Below are 20,645 nucleotides of genomic sequence, written 5' to 3'. Positions count from 1 at the left end.
ACTGCCTCGGGGCTGTCAATCCTTTTTATTGCTCCTCTCGCCACTACACACAGCTTCACTCCACTCTACACCACTCCGTGCCGCCTCGCTCTCAAGTAGATCTTTGCCACTTCGTCAATCAATTGGCGTCGGAGCTATGTTGCTGCTCTTGTGCCCCTTTTATTTGTATTTTATTATGCCAAAGTGTTGTTTCGAATGTCATTTTCTGTGCCGCTCCACCCCCACCAAAGTATTTCAAGTATCGATTGTTTCTATCTATCTCAAAGGGTGTGAGTATCATCACTCACACCCCTTGGGCCTGGCCTGCTGCTGCCGTTCGATTTTTATTGGAGTTGGCGCTGGAGTTTGGAGTTTGCTGAAAGTTTTCCGCTGCTTGGGAATCTGGCGGGCCAGACACACTCCAGGCATTTAATTGAGCAGCCACAGTAGTGATGTTGGCTTCCAGCGGACTTTGGCGAAAAGTGGAGCAGTCAATTGAGTTAAGGGCTCGAGTGGAATGGTCGAATGTAACTGCCACTGGGGCAGGCAATGTGATTGTGGTTGACATTGTCCCAGCCTCCCCCAAGCTCCCAGATGCGCAGATACCACTTGAAAAGGGATGACAGCTCGACGGAGCGAGGGGACTAAGGAAGCCAGAGAAATATACTTCATTAAATTGAACAAATGAAACTCTTGAAATGTGTATTCGATTCTCAAGAGTCTAAGATCGTGTTCGATGATGGCAAATTTGTTTCAGCTAAGAGCGGGAAATGTTTCGAAGAAGTCACCACAGAGGCAGCTCTCGCTTATATAATTTATGTAATGTTTTTTATACTGTAGTTGGTTTTCCAATATTAAAACTAAACAGAGTTTCGGCTTACCCGTGCTCAGCAGCAGAACGGCGAGCAGCATCAGGCAGAGTCTCGTTTGGAAGGCTCTGTAGTCAGGCTCGTGTCTCCTTCGTTGCTGTCTGTGGCCCGTATCCAATGCCTGGTGTTGTCTCATTTTGTTGATATCGCCCGAGTTCGCTGACAAATCTTTGCGCAGTTGCAACTCCAGCATGATGGGGAGTACTTCGCGAGCTGGGGGCAGGCACTGTCTTTTGCTCAGAAGACGCCCGACATTTGCGGCAAGACTATTTAATAAACACTTCAACTTCACACGCCGCGCTGTCTGTTCTGCTATGTGTGTGTATGTGTGTATGGGGTAGGTTGGGGTCCGACTGGGGAGTGTGGGATGCTGGGGAATATGCAAATTATAGATGTCTCTCGCTGCTTCAGCTTGCTGTTGCTTGGGTGGGGCTGGCAAATTGGCTCATAAACAAAATGTCTGCCTCGCTCTCCTTGGGTGAATTCCGCTAACAAGCACTGCGGTAATTAATAATTTCTTGAGGCCTCAATTTTTCACTTTCACTCGAGTTTGCTTTTGATTTGCACTCCACGAATTTGCACATTTTGCCGACAATCAATCGATTGTTTATTCATTTCGATTTCCGCCTTTTAATTATTGGTCTTGTTTTTTTGGAGTTTTATTTAGACGAAATCCATTTGGCATTAGTAATTTCCTTCAGTTGGCACTCTCTTAAATGGCTATGAGCGTTTGTGTGTTTGGGTCCAGCTGCTGATGCCGGAAGTGAGCTGCAAGTCGGAATGAATAATAAACAATGTTTAGTTGTTGTATAATTAAAGAGCTCTCAGAATGCATGGATGGCCCTCTCAAAATCTCAAAATGATCCACAGCTGTCACGGTCGCGAACGCAAACGGGAACGCTACCACAAAGACGCGTTATTTGGCGTGTAAACAAGACCCACCAGCAGACGCACATCCCGAACCCGACTAAACACGGACCGAACCTGAGAGAAAAAGACACGCAGTGAGACGGACCCGACCCTAGAGCAGAGAGAACAATCCGCGCCTACGACAAGTTGACAAACGAATGAAAACTCATCAAGTCGAGACAGTGGAGGACAGCCGTCGCAAGAACACACCCACCCCGAAAACAAGACAATATATACAAGGGAACGGTACGAGCATTTCCAAAATTAGCACGCTGGAAAATGTTTCTGGAAGCAACATGTTCTGGAAGCCTGGCAACATGCTGCTACCTACAATGTTGCCAGCCTGCCAACAGGAAGGGAAGCGAAGTTCCCTAAATAAAGGCAAAGCAAATCCAAAGCCAAAGCAAATATGACAAACAATATCAAATCATCAAAAACAGCAGGAAAAAAGGAGTAGTACTGAGTGGAAACACGCAAAAAACGAGCATAATAATAATGACAAGAACAAAACGGGCTCTTTGTGTGTGCAATTTTTTTGTTTGTGCTAATGAGGCTGTGCACAAGTGGCAGGCACTTGAGCCTGAATGAGCATGTCGATCTCCGCTTGTGTGTGTGTGTGTTTGTGTATGTGTGTGGCCTCATTCATGCTGCATGCAACTCCCTGCACTGCACTGCACTGTGGAGCCAGAGTTAGGCCACTTAACCCGTTCCGTTACTGTTTCTGTTCCTTTTTTTTTGCCACTGTTTGCACTCGGCCCTGCGGTCGCTGCTCCAGCATTCTGTTTATTTAAGTTTCAATTACTTTTTGCTACCCCTGGATTGGCAGGCGTTCAAGCAACACACAACCCATTTTCTGGCTTTCAATTGCAACGTTTTGTAAGGACATCCAGGCTGAGTAGGGGAAGCGAAGCGCTCTGAAGGCTGCTGTCCATGAAATGCAAGGCATGAGCAACAAGATACAGTCGATGCGCTATAAAATAACCGCTACCATGAGTAGTTGGGTAGAAAAACAAACTTTCATAGCCATGCTGGCACAGGAATTTTCGACTGCTACAGGTTAGCTCCAACTTTATGTCCGTTACGTACCATAAACGAACACAATATACCCCTGAAGCCCGCCAAGTAGCGGGTGTAGAGATCCACGCAAGTGCAATGACATCATGGAAAGCATTCATAATGCTTATTAGCCTTGCTGGCCCTCACCCTCTGCATGGTTGCCACTCGGTGGCCATGTCAAAATGCCATTTTTATGTGGCACACGCGCTGCACTGTTTCTGGCAGCTTATCGATGCCACTTCCACATCCACTTCCAATGCACCCCCTTTTGCCTGATCCTCCGCCCCCACAAAACGCACAATTCTCCACTTGGATTTTATGGGCAGCATGCAGCACACCTCGATTAATGCATACAGAAGCTAGATGGAGCTAGATGGAGCTAGATGGAGCTATATGGCACAACATGCCCATGCACTTAGCAGTTTTATTGTATTTTGTATGTCTCCGTGTCCCGTGTCCCGTGTCCCATGTCGTGGCTGCAGCCACAGCAACCCCTTGACAAACGCAACACGTGCGATTCGAGAATTTTATAAAAGTGTTTATTAGCCTCTTCAGACGCTTGTTGTTGTTGTTGTTTATGTTGTTGTTCCGACTCCCTACCTCTTCGCATTCCCCTTGCAGAGGCAGTCCGACCAGATGGGTATGACTGACATTGACGACGCTGACATGTTTTTAGTGCTCCAATGAAAATTAAAACACATAAAAATGGCTGAGAAACCGCACAATTAAATGGGCGGTTTGGCGGCGGAGGTAACACTTGGGGAGGGAAACGATATGGGTGTGTAATGTTATGCTCGGTCCCCCGAGAGCTATAACTGAATACAATTCTGCGTTTACGACTGATTCAAGGCCATATTCCTGAACTAAGCACTAAATTGTCCGCAGGGAAAAGAGCTTACAGCTTTCAACTAATTAATTTCTGCAGAAGGGAATTATAGAAAATTCTAGAAATTATTATGACATAAATGCGCTCAGCAAAAACAGCTTCTAAAGGTAAAACTAGTTCGCATGAAAGGGTAATTTAATTTTAAACAAGACTGCAGATTTAATTAATGCACAACCCAGCTGCTATCAAGTCCTAGGAACAGGTTGTTAGACTCCACATTTACTCATTGGCCTGCAATTGTTTTGTCCTGTGCATTTAAAAGTTTCTATCTGTGTCACATTTGCTGGCAGCTCTCATCTCATTGTCAATGCACATTGTTGCTCTATTTAAAACACACAGAACAGGCACATTCGGAAGGACAGACACTTGTGAGCACCTTGTCAGTCTATTGTGGCAGACAATTTGGTATTGGTAACGCCGAGCACGACGAACACGTTGACATCGCACCGCAGAGAGCCATGTCGGCTGCTGCCACACCTACCTCTGTGGAGCCTCTCTGGGCTGCTGTTTGCCGCCCTTTGTCAGACCGAAAAATGCAAATTTCCTTTGACATGGCCAAGTACAAGATAATAATTCTCTCACACATGCCGAGTGCGGCCGTATCTACGTTTCACTCCTCTCGTCTCGTGTCGCCCTCCATAGAATTCTCACAATTTCCGGTTACATGTTGTCTGTCTATCTAGCTATTTCACTCACTCCCTATCTCTTTCTCACCATATTGGGTGCTTCTGTATCTTTGTCACACACGGAGGAGCCCCAATTGAAATTTATGCGTTACCTTGGTGTCAATTAAAGACATTTCTAATGCAATTTAACTTGTGCCCCGAGACAGGGAGAAAGTCTACTACGCTGCGGAAATAAATGTTCTAGGATAAAAAAAAAAAACACTCTGACATACAGCAAACAATTGTGAAGGTATAAAATTGATGACAAATAAATATGAAGCGATTATTTTGATATATAAAATAATATCAGGATTAGGTAGAAGTTTTCCACTGTTTGAAACGCAATTGTCTTGCATCAATGTTTATGGATGTACCCCAAGTATAACCCTGCGATGATTAGTTGCTTGGCATTCCAATGGGTCAGGCATTTGCGGCCTGGATAATGGCAATAATGTGTAACGCCAAAGCGTCCCCATTCCCCGTCCCCGTCTCGTGCAAATGTATCTCAGACAATGCCTTGGCATGTTAATCGATTTGGCCGCTGGCTTGGGCACGATTTCGCTTTGATTAGCATTGGACAATTATACGCATGTTGTAATCGAATGCACCGAATGCGAATACGAATGCGAATGCGTCTGATGAATGCATCTCTCGGATATCCTCCCCGCCCACCATGCCCCAGCCACTGTGGCAACATTGCGCCGCAGCAACTCCGAATTAGATGGCAGTTGGTAGGGGGAGGCCATAGCCTTTGGAATGCAAATGTGACATGGTCATCATGCCATGCCGTTGGCCCTTTTGGACATCAGGCCCCAAAAGGGCAAATGTTTGCTGCCCAGGCAGGCAAGGAGGCAAAAGCAGAGGCTCACTGGATCCCTGGCTCCCCCGTTAATCGCTTTCTCTTGTCGGGCTTTATTAAATACATCAAGCGAGATCCGATAAGGGGCGGGATATGGTGGCAGTTATAGTTTTAAAAATGCCATACGCAAATATGTTAATGTGTCATAAAGAGGGAAACATTTTTTAATTATGCGCACATTTAATGTTTTTAATTGCAGTTTAAGCGCTTCAAAGTAGACTTTGGCGAAAAGTGAGGCAAAAAGGAAAGTGCAAAGTGGGAAAATGGAAAACTGGATATGGGAAATGGAAAATGGTAAATGGTAAACAAACAAGAGCGGAAATTCAGGTTGTGTTAAATGATGATTTATGGCAGGAAAAGCGAACGAAAAGCGAAATGGCAGACAATTCGCATTGTGAATTAAATTGTCACACAGAGAGCGGATAGAACTTTAAATTCCAGATTCTGATGACAACTATTAGGGCAGCCAATCAGTGCAGTCAATGGCAACGAGGTCTTGGTCGGGTTGCTTTGAACCTGAACGGAGAAGCACCACAAAAATCCCATCAAAAAGCGAGTCGAACGGCAGCAGCCACTTCAAAACCGCCTCAATGCCAATCCAAACAATTTGCCATGTCCCATAGATGACGGCTGTGCTCCATGGAGCACAGAGCTGTCTCTATTTTTGGCCACTGTCTGCTGCTGCTGCTGGGTGTGGGTGTGTGGGTGTGTGGGGTGGCAGCACTCCTGGTGATTTGCATGGGAAACATAATAATCATTGACCTTTTTATGGCTGCCTGACGCGCCTTTTAATAAATTGAGAGCGCCGAAAATGTTTACTTCCTACAATTGTGCCCCACAAAGGCGAGCAGCAAAAAAATCAATGCCATGCCCCAATAAGTCAGCGGCAATAACCATTCAAGATGTCGTCATGCCACGCCCCAGCGCCACCCGGTGACCGGCGACAGGCGACTGGCAGCAGCTTGAAGAATTTTGAGTGTGGCAAAAGGAGAAGAGAGAGCAGCAGCAGCAGCATAAAGATACAATTGAATTTCAGTGTTGGCAATTTAATTTCTTTTGTTGTCAGCGGCATAAACATTGATGAAAGAGAGATACGCGTAGGTAGGGTGGCAGAGAGACAGAGAGAATGAGGCTGTGGCGACGCCCACTCTTATAGTTATGGTTGTTGTTGTTGTTGGCATTCCGTTGACAGCAGGACAATGGGGAAAAACACGCCGGGATATCCGGCATACAAAATTAAACAAACAATGACAAGACTAGAACTCAACATCAACCAAGGAGCGGAGCTGCGTGCGAAAACCAAACTGACCTGACCCCAAAAGGTTGCCCCAAAGTGGATGGGGTGGGGTCGAGGTGGGGCAGCTGGTGAGAGGTTGGGCGTGTCTGCAGCTGCCATGACGGAAGTGTAAGACACAGCAGGCAATGCTGCTGCAACAATGTGTATGCCACATAATGACACATGAGCAGGAGCCAGAGCTACAACAGCTTCAAGAAACATAAAAGCAATTTTCTCACATATACGAGTACACACCGAAGACAAGGAAAAAAGTAAAGAAAAGCAGAGCAAGGTCACGTCTTGTTGACCAACATTTCACTACAAATGAGTACCCATTGTGGTTGAAGCAGCAGTAACAGACCCCAGCACAAGGTACATGCAACAGAAAGTAAAGCTATTAGGCTCTATTCGTCAGCAACCGAAAAAAAACCTTTTACAGCTGAACTTTCTTACTTGATATATATTGGCTCTGTCACTGGCGTTGTTGTTATTGTTGCTGTTGACACAGCTCGTGCTCGTTGTGGGCAGAGTCTAAAAGTGGCCGAGAGGACGAGAGGTCCTCCTTATTCAAGCCGAGCAAAGAAAAGCACAAAGCAACTAGCCACTAGCTACAAGCTACCGACTTCGTCTACAGTCTCACGGCAGACTGCACAAAAATGAACTTGATTTTTTAGTGTAAACCAACCGACGGACCACCCAACTCCCTGACATTGTACAGGCTAAGGCGGCAGTTCATAGCCAACCTACAGTGGAGGCATAAAACAATTGTTGTCGCTAGCTACACATTGCCCGGGCTCGAGCTTGACCTAATAGGCCCAGAGGCAGCTCTGGCTGTGGCAGAAGCCAGAAAGCAGAAAGAAAGCCACTTCAAGCAGAGCCAACTGAAAGGCAATTGTTTAAGTTGAAACAACAACTTCCTTAGAAAGCAGTCGGGAGGATAATGCAAATGAACTCGAATCGATCAAAAAAAGATGCACTGCCACAGCTACAACCCAAGAGGAATATATACTCAATTAAGAGGTAAATATTTACATATTCTAAATCAATTTCCACGCAGCGTATATTCCTAGGAAACCTAATAAATCCCAGTCGCAGTACTTCCAGGAAATCTCTGGGAAGCCTGCTAACCCAGCTGCCATTCGGCATAAACTAAATCAGCCCAGGGCCAATTAGAAATGATCTAAATGGGGGGACCTGCTTCATTTTCACCTTTTTGTCGAAGGACTCCTACGAGTATCTACCCCCCAGTAGGCAAACGAACCTGAGCCTTGCTCGAGTCCCTAGCCTAATGCCTAATGAGCGTCAGGCCGCCAATCTTATGACTTTATGGGTCTTTCTCCAGTCTGTACACACACACAGACACACATAACAACAATGGCGCCATTAGCATCGTCGTGTCTCCATCATGGTGGGTGCCGCGTCCCACCGCCCAGCCCCACACTGGGTGGGGCGGAAGGAACGTTTCCGGGAAATGGTCGGAAATGGCATTTTCAAAACGAAGATTCCGTGCCGGCCCCACCAGGGCCTAGCGCCCCAACGCCCACCATCCTGCTCCGTCCAAAGCCATACATTGATATAACGACCATGATGATGATGGCGATGAGAGCGACCAGCTGCCGCTCACCCGACCCTTCTTTTTAGTAGTATTCCAGGACAGTGTCCGTCCGGCTATCCAGCTGTTGTTTGTATAATTTTAAGCTCAGGTAGAACGATGTCGGCAAACAACAGAAGCCAGAAATAGCAGGGGGGCATCTTTAAGCGTTCCGGAAATTGCGACAAAGACGCTTAAGCGGCTTTAAGAATGTCCTGTCCCGCCGTACGAAATGTCCTCTTGGCATTGCCACTCCGACACCCACTTGTCGCCTAATGCAATCACAGCCAATGCCAATGCATTCGAAGTTTAAGTGCCAAAACACTTACTTAATGGAAATTACTTGAGATTCCCTCTCTCTGTCGTACTCCGCTACTTGACACGGCTCACTACATCCATCGATAGGCAGATGCCAAGAGCTGAGCAATCACGTGCTCTAAAGATGCAAGGCAGCTTGGAGATGATGGAGAGTGGAAAACGGGTGGGGGTGAAGTGGTGTGGTTTGGTTCGGAGTGGAGTGGTGGCATCGGTAGCCACTTGAGTGTGTCATGTCCGCACGATTTTTGCTAAAAATCATTTAACGGCAATGTGCCGGAAATGCGAGACATCCCCGAACACAGACGAGCCCAGACAGGCCAAGACAGGCACAGTCAAACAGGGGCAAACATGGGCACAGTCGAACAGATGGGAATTTCTGCCCTTTGATTGACTCGGCGCCAGGACATGCTGGGCGCACAGAACACAACGAACACCGAGCACAGGGAACTGTTTAAATTTTTCAATGGCTTCGTTGTCAGCAGTAATGTCACCAGCACGTAATGCGAACGTGTAGTAGTTCTGCACCACTCCCACACATATCTATATGCGAGTGCGAGTAGTTTCCATGTGCCTGTCCCTCTGTTTGGGTTCATGTGTGTTTAGCAATTTCAAAATTGTTGTGTTCAATCAGAACCGTTTTGCTAAAGCCCAGACAAGTACATTTCTACCTAAATCGACATCAGCATCGAATCATCGTCACCGTCAGCTCTCTCAAAGCCCCAAGTGGTGGACCGAGACGCAATACGAAGGCATTCAACAGAGAAACCCTGAGAAATAGAAGCCAGAGCCAGAACCCAATGCACTGTGTGACTGACAGTCGATTCTCAAACTTCAGTTGGCCAAACATTTGCCAATTGCACATTGTTTGCTGTGCAATCTTAACATATGTTTGATAGTTATTGGAAGGGCGAACTGAGAGAGAACTGACCAAAGCATAGGAACAGATTTTGTTAACGTTGCAATTATTGGGAAAATAATGTTTAAACAAGTAAATCCACCAGTAATATACCAAAAGAAAGCTTAAATGTGAATAAAGCTTGGCTAAAAGTTACTAAAGTATGGAAAAGTGTTGGCAAACATAACCAAGTTTCAAATTATCAGAGAACAAAAATCCAACATTCTGTCCAGAGGACAGATACGTATCCCCGTTTCCTCTTAAAGTGCATTTTGGTCAAAGTACCATTAAGGTTCCATATTACAATGTACATATGTATGCGTAACTACCCACTGACCCAGAAACACACACACTCACACGCACACAAACATAAACGAAGCGCACGCAGAAAATGCACAAGAAAGCGCCAAAAACTTTCGCCATAAATAAAAATTGAGAAACATGAAAAAGGCGAGGACTGCAGACGACTGGGGAGGGGAAGAGAGGAAGTAGAACCCCTAGTCCAGGTCAAAGATAATAATAATAAAAAACCGCTCAAAGATGCTGCCAAAAGGCACGATGCAAACGAACAAAAAATCAGCGAAAAAGAAACACGCACACACACACACACACACACACACAGAGAAAGAAACAACAAAGAAAAAACAAAGAAAGATGATGGAAAACGAGGAAACTCGAAATCTTTCTTCTTGGCGTTTAGAGAATTTTTTATTTCATTTTGCGTGGAGTTGAGTGAGTTAGCGTTGGCATTTGTCAGTTGCTGGCTGTCAGCGCTCGCTTCCTTGGCTCTCAGCGTCCTCGGGGCCAGAGTTCGCACTGTGTCTGCAGCTTTGCCGCAACTTTTAATAAACTTGGCAACCATTTTTTTCTCCTTCCCCCCACTCGCCTTTGTTTCGCTGGTGCAAAGGTTACGCACGCACACCCAAATACTTATACATTATAGGGTGGAGAGGGGAGTTGAGAAAAAGTTTTACAACCAAACTCAAATTGAAGCAGTTAAATGGCGTATTGTTTTGCAAAATACTCGCACTTGACCAGCGATCTGGGTGCGCTGGGAGTGAGAAGTTTTGACCAACAAATTGTCAAGTTTTACGAGTATGCATGGCCGTTTAGCAAAGAGTTCAGTTTTATGTCTTGCCTCGGTTTTGATGTGTCTTTTATGGCCCAGCTTCGTCCCAGACCCCATTTTAGCGTGGTGATCAGGAATCAGGTTACTTTATATGGCACACTTTCTGGCATTGCTGTCCTGGCAGGGGATGAGACTGGGTTTGTTATTACAGCACTTTTGCTGCCGCTGCAGCTGCAGCTGCATTAGACGCTAATTAGTGGCAGCTACAAAAACAACGCCTTGCAAATTAGTGTAGCATAGCTTGAGGCGCTGCAAGTGAAATATTTGCAAATTTGCGCAAGCAAGCCGCCAAGTTGTTGCACCAGGCAGTATGTGTGTGAGTTCCTCTAACATGGCATATACGTATATTAATTACTTTAGTATGCGTCTATGTATGTTTAGTTACTTTTGCTGCTGCCACTGCTGCTGATGTTGCTAGGTTTGCTTTTGCCTTTGCTTTTGCTGCGCCTGACGCTGCCAAAACTTTCAAATGAGACGCCTGCCGTTGCAATTATGCTGGAAATACCATTAAACCTACACAACCGCATACACACACACACAGAGAGAGAGAGAGAGAGAGTCGACATCAACTCTACGCGCCGCAGTTGCCGTCTATGTGGCACAGTTTGGTGCACTAATTAAAGAAAACTCCACCACAGAACGCAGAACTCAGAGTGGCAGCAGCTAGAGGGGAGACAAAGCCGTACACGGAACGTATACCCAATCCGCCTCGGCGATTGTTCAAACATTTGCATAAATTGCTGCACAAACTATTTAAAGCAATAACTAAAAGTAATTTGTTTTGCTTCGCAAAGCACAACGACGCCTTGTGGCTGCTCCTCAAATATTTGCTTAGTTGTTTGTTGCACAACAGAAAAAAGCCGAAATGAAATTAAACAAAACCCCAAAACAAAACCTAACCACACATGGTAAGATTAAGAGCAGCCTGTACAGACATCGCCAGTTGATATCTCCCATTATTTATTTATGGCACAGGCTCCAGTTGATTTATTTATAACATATTTAATTTTACCCACATTCCCCATTGCTGCCTGCAACGGCAGCTGCCTGTGGCCCGGGGCTAAGCTGTTGCTTTTATCTTGGACATAAATTAAAATTAAATTATAAATTAAGCAACGTTTTGCACGCAAACTTGCTAAATTATACCCTTGACAAGGAGCTAATATACGTACAATAAAGACTTCAGGATTGGATTGGATAACACATGCAGCTCCCATAGAAACAATCTTTGTTTCCTCATAGAATCCATGGATTTAATAAATGCAAAAACCTTTTTTAAATAAAGTTTGCAAATTGCAAATTGGATTTCATAATAAAAATTCGGTCTAGCAACAGCTCTTAAAATTGTAGTTGCTTGGCGAACTGGAAAGGGTAAATGTGGGTGGGCCAACCAACTTTATGAATTTTTGTGGAACTTCTTGAAAAACTTGTCATTTACATACGAAATTTGGTATGCAAGAGGAGCCGTGGCATGCCCCACATGTGTCTACCTGTGCGGCTAGACGCCGGCACTTTAATAAGCAAACGCCACAGAGGGCGAGGCCCAATTTGATTTTGTTTCAGTTTTTTGTAAGTGGGTTACCCACTTTCGTCCTGAAGGAATGTTGCCTTTGATGTTGGGCACCAAAGTTTGGGGTTTTTGGCTGCCAGCGAGTCAGGGGTCAATGGAACCCGGTTTTTTTTGTTTTCGTTTCGAGGCTGCCGTTGTCACGCTGTCGGATCTGATCATGAGTGGTTTATTTTTGTCAAAGTAAGTTTCAAGTACATGGAAGTGGCTGCCAGATACTTATGACAAGTAGCTGGGCCAGGGGTTATACATTCCGTTGCCATCATTCGGCTGCTTGGCTCTCATTTAATAATTCACTTTCATTAGGCGAAAAATGAGTGAGACCGGAGCGGAGAGGAATAAAACTGTACGACCGCAACTTAATGAGAGCAGCGCACCACACAGCACCCCCCGCGCTGGCACCTACGCGAAATGTTTCATGCCACGAGCCACGCCCCGCTCATTAAAAGTAACCAAACTGTTGGGGACCACAAACCCAATGACAACGACAAGAAGCACGGGCTGGGTGGGTGTCGAAATGGCGCCAACAACTCATGAAAAGCGGCCAAAAAGGCAGACGGCAAGGAGCTTTCAGGTCTCTTCAAGCTCTCTCCCTGGCACTCACTCGTCTCAGTCCCCGTGCCCTGCCGTTGCTCGTTTTGCTGGCTTCCTGTTCACGTTACAGCTATCAACGCTAATGACAAAAGCGCACAAAGTTTGCATTTACTGGGGAAAGTGAAAGGACACTAAACATGCCCACAGGGTGTGTCCAGCGCAAAAATCACAAAAGAGCATAAAATTAGCGAGCGACGTTGTCTCTCTCTCACTCCCTACACCACTCAATCTCACAGCGAGTCGCTTCCTATCTCTCCGCCTCTGCATCTTCCTACAGCTACACTTGGAGAAATAATAATTCACTCTCTTTCCCGACTAGTTGCTTATATTTTCTATACAGTAATGAATCTGTAAGAAATCTGAAATGATCTGATGTGCAAAAAACATTTTCTTGTTAAGTTATACATGAAAGAACGTCAAACGGAATAAGCACTCCTTTTTAGTACACTTTTTTCTTCGAGTGTGGCAGGACTATGTTTCGTTACTTTATTTTAAAATTCCCCTCGACATAGATTTAATGGAAAGGGCGGGCAGCGGGGACAGTGAGTATCTGGGACAGAGTCCCACCAGTCCACGCTCTCTCTCCGGTGGCTCTGCAAGCACTCCCATGATGAATTCATGCCCATCATTTTGCTTGTAGCCAAACTTGTGATTGTTGCTGTTGTTCTTTTTTTTTCGGCTGTGGTCTGAGTCGGGCTGCTCTGATTTTTCATCCTAGTCCCCGGTACAGCCAACCATCTATCCATCCATCCAGCGCACTTACACGAGTTGGTCATTAGCTACGCCTGCCAGCAAATTATTTGGCTGGGTGCGGCGATGGCCGACCATATTGTTGCTGCTGCTGGTGTTGGTACTTTGGTGGAGCTTTCCCTGCTGTGGTTCTTGTCATTGTGGCCCTTGTAGGCGGTTATGATAAACATCAGCAGGCAGCCACACTGCAGCATCAACGGAGGATTGGGTGGATGGATGGTGGATAGTTGGACGGTTGGACGGTTGGGGTGGCTCTCCCTGGCTCCCTTTTGTTGGCCAGTGGAGCACAAATTTTCGCGTGCGTTGCGCCACAAGTTTAATTTTACAGATGGCCATTGCTGTGGTTGTTGTTGCCGTTGGTTTGAGGTTTTGTTCAAAATGTTCATGTCAAGTACTTAAATTTGTTGTCCCTGCCTCTGTCTCTCTGTCTCTATGTCTCTGTCTCTAATGCTGTTGTTGCAGGAATCACCGGGGAGCCATGAGAGCTTTGTGGAAATAGAAAAATGGTTGGTCATGCAACATGCTAAAAAATTAACGCAATTTTTGTTATATTTTATTCATGTAATATGGAGGGAGTGGTTATGTCAAGTGGGTGCGTGTGGGTTAGTGTGGGTGGGTGTGGCAAATTACAGGAATTAGTACAAGTGTGGGAAATGATGTGGTCCGCTCAAATGTATTTTGGTATTTTTTCCTGCCAACTGGGATTCTATCTGTGTACGTCTCTATAAATAATAACTGGCCTACGATATAGCCCTTATTTAATAGATAAATAAATTCCATTAGCATTTTAATGATGTCTTTGCCAGACGAAAATATATGAATATTGTTTTAGTAGCGGGCCAGACCTTTTGGCCATGCAATTTCATGGGCATTACACACACACTTACACAAGGTAAGCCGGCAATCGAATCTAATATTAAATTGTAGCGCCGTGTGTCTGGTGTCCGCTATTGATTGTATTGGCTAACGATTTCTTCTGGCTGCTGTTCCTATAAAAATGTAAATTTGCGTTTTATTGTTGCGAGATTTATTAGACGAAATGTGCGCGGAGTACGAGGACTGGAAAACTGCTGATTTGCAGGGATTGCTTTGCCAACAAATGTCGAGGCCATATATCTAGCTATATGTATTCGTATTCGTATTCGTATTCGTATATGAATTGGATAGGTTGCAGAATGCAGAAGGAACTGGCATTTTTATGCCACGTGGCACAGTTTTTATGCTTTTGTGCCACACAATTTATGATCGCCGCTAACTGTTTTTATGATTCTATTTTGATGATTGTTTGGGTTTTTCGGTTCTTGCCCGGTTTTTGTTTCGAGACTTAGCCTACGACTTTCGGCTCAGCGTCTCCCCCTTTGTGTGTTTCGCTTCTTTTTATTCCACTTGAAAAACATAAATAAAATTCCGCTCCTCTGGCAATGTCAGATTTGCATTGTTTTGCGGCCCGATGTCTCGTTGTCAGGGGTTTTGGTGCTTAGAGAGGGCGAGCATGTGTCTGGAAATAGATCACAACTCAATCGATTTTACCAGTGGCAGTGGCCGAGTAAACAATGAAATAAATGTTATTATAGGCATAATAGAAATGTGAACAACGGCACGTACTAATCAAAGTCTGTCCAGTGGCCCGTGGGCCGTGGCCCTCGGGGCCGTGGGAGGACAAAATATGCCCGACAGCCTGTCGTTCTGTCCGTCAAGGCCAATGGGACCGAGGAATTGACAGATTCCCACTTGAGTATGCCAGCAATGTAGTCCGGGGAAATTGCATAAAAGCATGATTTAATGAATTTCCGGCAATAAAATAATTTAATTTTGGCCTAGTCAGTGGCAGCATGGGCCAGGAGCCGGAGGACTCTCTGGCTCATCATTAAAAACGTCAAGAGGCTTCCCGAAAACAGCTAAGAAGCAAAAAAAAAGTGCGCAAATCTCCGCATAATTTAATAACGTCAAAGTTGTGCGTCTCTCCATACACCCGCTGCCGCCCTTCCTAGATAGGTGGCCCAAAGAGGCTGTGCGTCGCATAATAAAATTCCAGGCAGCAAGCTGGCAAAAGCTGCCAAGCTGGCAAACTGGCAGGATGCAGAAGAAGACGCTTTTTGGGCCAGGCATGACTTGGCAGCGACATGCGAGTACATGGCAGCCGGGCTAATCTATGAGATGTGCGAGGTGCTGGCACCTAAGCCAGCAGCTTTGATATTTCAGCATTAGCTCCATTAAAGTCAACATTATGAATTTTAATTTCGTGCACTTTATGGCGGCGGCCACATAAGCCGTGTCTGTGTCAATTAAGTGGCAAGACGTGCCAAGGACACAACCTGGCAGGTCTTCCTGCATTTGTTGGCAGCCCCAGCTCCTCCTCCTCCAGAGCAGCCAACAATTGCTGGTGGCTGGGAAAACAAAGCCACAGACACAAAGTTGAAAGCCAGCAGGCAAGGGCAGGGAGCAGGAAGCAGGGAGCTGAGACTGATTCGGCAATCGCCTTACAAGTGCAATGTCAATTTGTGCACAAAAGGATAATAAGGATTTATGTCAAATGCTTGCGCTGTTTGGGTCTTGCCAATATTTTCACAGATGACTGCACTTGCTGCTAGTGAAAATAAAACGCGGCTTAAGCACCAGCCACTGACTGGAGGAGTGGCAGCCAAAAAATTCAGAGAACTCTCTTAAGAGAGCTGCCCAGACTAAGCCTGAGACTCGTGTCTGTCTGAAGGGCGTTTGCTCAATCTGCTGGCAAAGTTCAACGGAAAAGTTCACCGATCGAACTTTGCACTCAAGCACCTAATGGCTACTTAACTTATTAATTTCCTGTATTAGCAGCAACATTTCCACAAGCGACTCTCATTAAAACTGCATAAATACGAGTACTCCAGCCGAGAAGAGACGAAACGGGGCAGGCCAAGTCTTTGAAAGCAATTTTGCCAATAGTCCAATGATGCCCTAAACCAAGCCGCAAAACTCACTTGAAAAGTTCTTAACTTTCAACAGCAACAACAAAAACAACAGCAACAACCTTAATAGCCCGAACAAGCCCAACTTTCGCTCAGAGCTCAAAAAGTGCGCTTTGATGCTTTTCACAAGTTTTTTAGTGATTTTTTTCATGTTGTAGCCTGCTTTGGGGTGCCGTACAAACCCGTCCATACACAGACAGGGAAAGGGGCAGAGCCATGGGCAGGGACAGGTGCAGACGAGGGACCACCAAAAGCAATCAGTTTGCGGTACACAATGTGGGCCAACAGAGTGCTCCAGAGTTAGGATACACAGTCCCCCAGCTTTGATAGAAATCATGCTGAGTTGTGAAACGTAAAATTGAATTTACTTTTGCAGCATTCCGGCAACCCCTCCGAACACACACATTACCCACCTCAGAATCACACCAAAGAGCATGTGATTTTCCATGTGGCAGACAGTTTTTCACGCTTTTCACCACCAATTCGGACAGTGGACAGTGAAACTTTTGCCGACTCAACCCGAGTCATAAATCATTAGGCATTTCTTCCCATATGCAAACGGTCTCTGGATTCGGCCTTGCCCAGTCTGTCCTTCTGCCTGTCTGCGCGCGTGTCCATTGTGGCATCTTCATTGGTGTTATCACTAATCCCAGCATTAAATTCGGCTTTGACTTTCATTTACTAAAGATATAATACAAATTTCCGCACTATCCTTGGCTGTCTGTCTGGCCTTGGATTGGGGGGGGGGGTCTGCCTCGTGCTACCCACCTCAAATGTACAACATTTCCTTTGCCCGGCAAAACGGCAAAGTGGAAAACAGAATTTTGCTGGTTCTGCAACAAAAGTTAATGATTTTGTTTTTGTGTGGTTGTGGGTGTGTGTGGCGGAAAGCTTATTCAAATTTATAACTCCATTCGGTTGAGTCCCGCTCCTTCTGTGGAATTTCTCTGGCCTTCTGCGGTAATCAGCTTAAAGTGGAATTGAATTCAATTGAATTGAATTGAGTTGTCTGCCGGTTGTTATTGTTGTCTGCATTGTGGAATTGTTCCTGTAACTGTTGTGGCATTGGTCATGTTTGCTGCTGCTATTCGTGTTTATTTAAATGTAATTAATCTGTACAGTGCTCCCAGGTTCACTCTGAGGTTATAGCTTAGGCAATTAGTTGGGGGTGAGCTTGCCAGACGAAGAAGAACCTGCGGCAAGACGGGGGAAAATCTCGTTTCCCACACTTTGCTACTCAAATGATAATCCTTGTTTTGCCATTACATTACCGGCTAAGGCTCTGCTCTGTTCATTGTGGCTAGAGTAAACTTAGCAAAAGCAGCTTAATTAATAATGAAGCTAAGTAAATAAACATCTTTGGGCAAAGCGATTGGTATAAAAACACAGTGTAGATGCAAATAAATGTTTTAAGCATTCACAAATACACGCTGCTAAAGAGCTTTTAACTAATTATAATTAAGAGCAATTAAGTTTGTGTCGTAAATTTCTCAGAGAGAGAGCTTACGCATTCAAATAGAAACATTATTAAGAAAGAGCAAATTACACATTAAAGCAAGGACGAAAGCAGAGAACTAAAACAGCTTGCTGGTAATAAAAGTGTTGAGAAAATTATCTTCCCTTGGTATATTCTAGGAAAGGATACATTAATATTTTCAGAAACAGATTGGACATGTTAAACCAATTGTATCAACTTCAAGCTTATTATTCCCAGAAATTGTACAATAAATACAGCCAAGATGTGCTCATCGAAATGCACAAAATTAAATGATTAAATCTTGCAAAATCAAAAAGGCAAAATAAAAGCCCCTCAACTTTAAAGAGCGACAAGGTCTGAAGGTTGGCTTTTAAATCAAATTGAATACAAGCGAACCCCAGTGTAATTAATCCAATTTCCTTGTATCATATTTCACACTTAAAAATCAAACTCTGGCAATTTGTTACACTCACTCGTACCGCACGCACCCGAAACCGAAACCAAAACCGAGACAACGATACACATGAGACGCCAGCGAGTTCGCTTGGATGTGTATTGGGTCCATGGGTACCATGGGGAGGTGTGGACTGTGTTGGAGTGTGTTCGGTTAGTACGTGAGCCCAGCTAAAAGTTGTGCAAATAAATGGCACTGAAATTTTATAGCACACTTGATAATTTCAGCAATAATTCAGCGCAGCTAATCACCGCATAAATAATCTTAAGGACAGCAAAGCTTAGCCCAAGCTCCACACTCCGAGCCATAAGCTCCTCGCCGCAAGCACTGGCAAAACAGCAAAATATATCTATAGATAGATTTTTATATATTTATGTCTATCCATTGGACAGTATGCATAGTGCAAGAGGCGAGAAAAACAAACATTAAGAGACTGACGGACAGAGACAGGAGAGAGACTGTGCCAGTGACTGGGATTGGGACTACGATGGGGACTGTGACTGGGCCACGGAGTCTAACATTGCGCTGTCTAAGCGGCAGAACAGGGGAGCAAATAAAAGCAACCAAAACTCATGAAATCGAGAACTCGGTCGAATGGAACGTGAGCGAAATTTTTGCTAACGAATGTTGACTTTGCCAAAGTACTAAAATCAAATAACAGCAACAGCAACAGCAACGGCAAACGTTACAGCAAATCAAACAAAATCAACAATCACTTGGTAAAAGTTAGCACAAGTTGATGAAGACAAACGTTATGTATACGAATGTATACGGAGCAACTTGGTTGAGCAACTATTTGGCCATAATAATACAACAACAACAACAACAAAAAATTAATAAAAATGGCCCAAACAACAAGCTGTCTGTTGTCTACTGCCACCCCGAATTCGTAGCCAACTTGTGGATCTTTCAGTATTTAAGCCAAGTAAACAAGCAACGCAAATCCATAAAATTAACTCGCCGCAGAAGCGACAGCAGCTGGCAGAGTCAGCGCCAGTCTCCAGTTTCAGTTTTCGCTCCGAGGCTCAGAACCGGAGTCAGTCCCAGTCCCAGTCCCAGAGCAAGTCCCAGTGCTCAGTCCCGGTTCCTGTCTGTCAGAGAAACTGGCAGAAATGTAGGTTAAACACACAAACACAATAAAAGTGGATACAGTGCGTATACGCCGCATGTGCCACGCGAATAGAAGAAAGGAAATAAAAAGCGACAGACAACAACAAAATAAGAAATTTAATGCGAACGCTGCGTGAACCAAAAGTTTTAAACCAACACAAAAAAACAGCATTGGGAATGGCTATAATTTGTATAACTTTATGGCGGCACAAGATGGAAGGCAGCAAAACACCCAAAAAACACACACACAAAAAACGGAGCGAAATAGAAACTTGCTTGAATAATTTACCAGAAATTGTTGAAGACTCCAAGGATTCCGAACTCGAACTTAGTATATGCTTAGATGTAGTTTAGCTAGGGAATAGACTTAGTTAATTGGAGTGTCACAGCTTGCACAAGTTTGTATTTCTTTGTATTTATAATCCTCGAATTTTTGTTTTTTCGTATCCTTTATGTTTATTTCACTTTTATTTGTATTTTTTTGTTGCAATACAATTTTCTTCTTTTTGCTGTTTTCTGTTTTGCGCACAAAACGATTCGCTGGCCCAATGCGGTACACCGCGTTCTTTCCACTTTCACTGCCAAACCGACCGTTAAATTCAACGTTCGCCACGCGTCTGACGGACTCGCTCGCTGGCCATCAGATATGCACGGAGGCTGTGCACGCACCCAAGCCAGCATCGTGGAGTCCTACTCGGCTCTGGCTCTCGCCCTGCTTCGTCCCGATTCGTTTGCTCTAGCTCTCGTTTCCACTCGGAAGGTGTGAGAGAGAGAACACCTCCAATTCGCCGCGTGGGTGGCACGCTATCAAAAAGTTGGCTATGGTCAGGACTAAGAGAGCGCGGACAAAAAAAGAGCGCAGCGGGAACAGCTGAGCGTAGAACAGTTTCAGAAACCAACCGAAGAGAGATCTTAATGCAAGAGAATACACACAATTCCTGTTGCGATTCGCAAAAGTAATTTTAATTACTGGGAACACATTTTTTCAAATCTAACAGCTGTTTCCCGTGTCAGTGCGCAGAAGCAGCAAAAATGCTAGAAATAAAATTGGTTGCAAGTGGGAACAGTAAACGGCATCTTGACGGGGGGAACTGTGCTACAGGAAACAAAACAACTTTTGTAAATAAAGTTAATTGCGAAATCTAAGAATAGTCAAACAGGCTGGTCAATAGGTAAGTCATTGTTGAGATACGCATTGAGCATGTTTCTTGTTGCTTGAAAGGATGCTTACCTGCCGGTAACTATTTGTTTTGTAAGTATCGTTAAATGCAGTCCAATAAACATATCGCATCGAAGGAATGTAAAATAACGAA

At 44.8% G+C, this 20,645-nt stretch overlaps 1 protein-coding gene across 1 annotated transcript in view; it reads right to left on the bottom strand.

Moving 5' to 3' along the window:
- LOC117583306 overlaps window positions 1-19,964 on the bottom strand; it is a 46,214-nt gene extending 26,250 nt beyond the window's left edge. The window contains exons 1-2 of the mRNA XM_034271550.1: window positions 19,622-19,964; window positions 861-1,616 (exon numbers count right to left, since the gene is read on the bottom strand). Coding sequence (XP_034127441.1) covers window positions 861-1,041 — 181 coding nt within the window. The 5' untranslated portion in view covers window positions 1,042-1,616; window positions 19,622-19,964. The remainder of the gene's footprint in view (window positions 1-860; window positions 1,617-19,621) is intronic.
- Between the last annotated feature and the right edge of the window lie 681 nt (window positions 19,965-20,645).

Source organism: Drosophila guanche, unplaced genomic scaffold (genome assembly GCF_900245975.1).
Source record: "Drosophila guanche unplaced genomic scaffold, DGUA_6, whole genome shotgun sequence".
Classification (NCBI taxonomy): Eukaryota; Metazoa; Arthropoda; class Insecta; order Diptera; family Drosophilidae; genus Drosophila; species Drosophila guanche.
The sequence above is the reverse complement of the archived record's forward strand: the minus strand, read 5'-3'. Positions and strand labels throughout refer to the sequence as shown.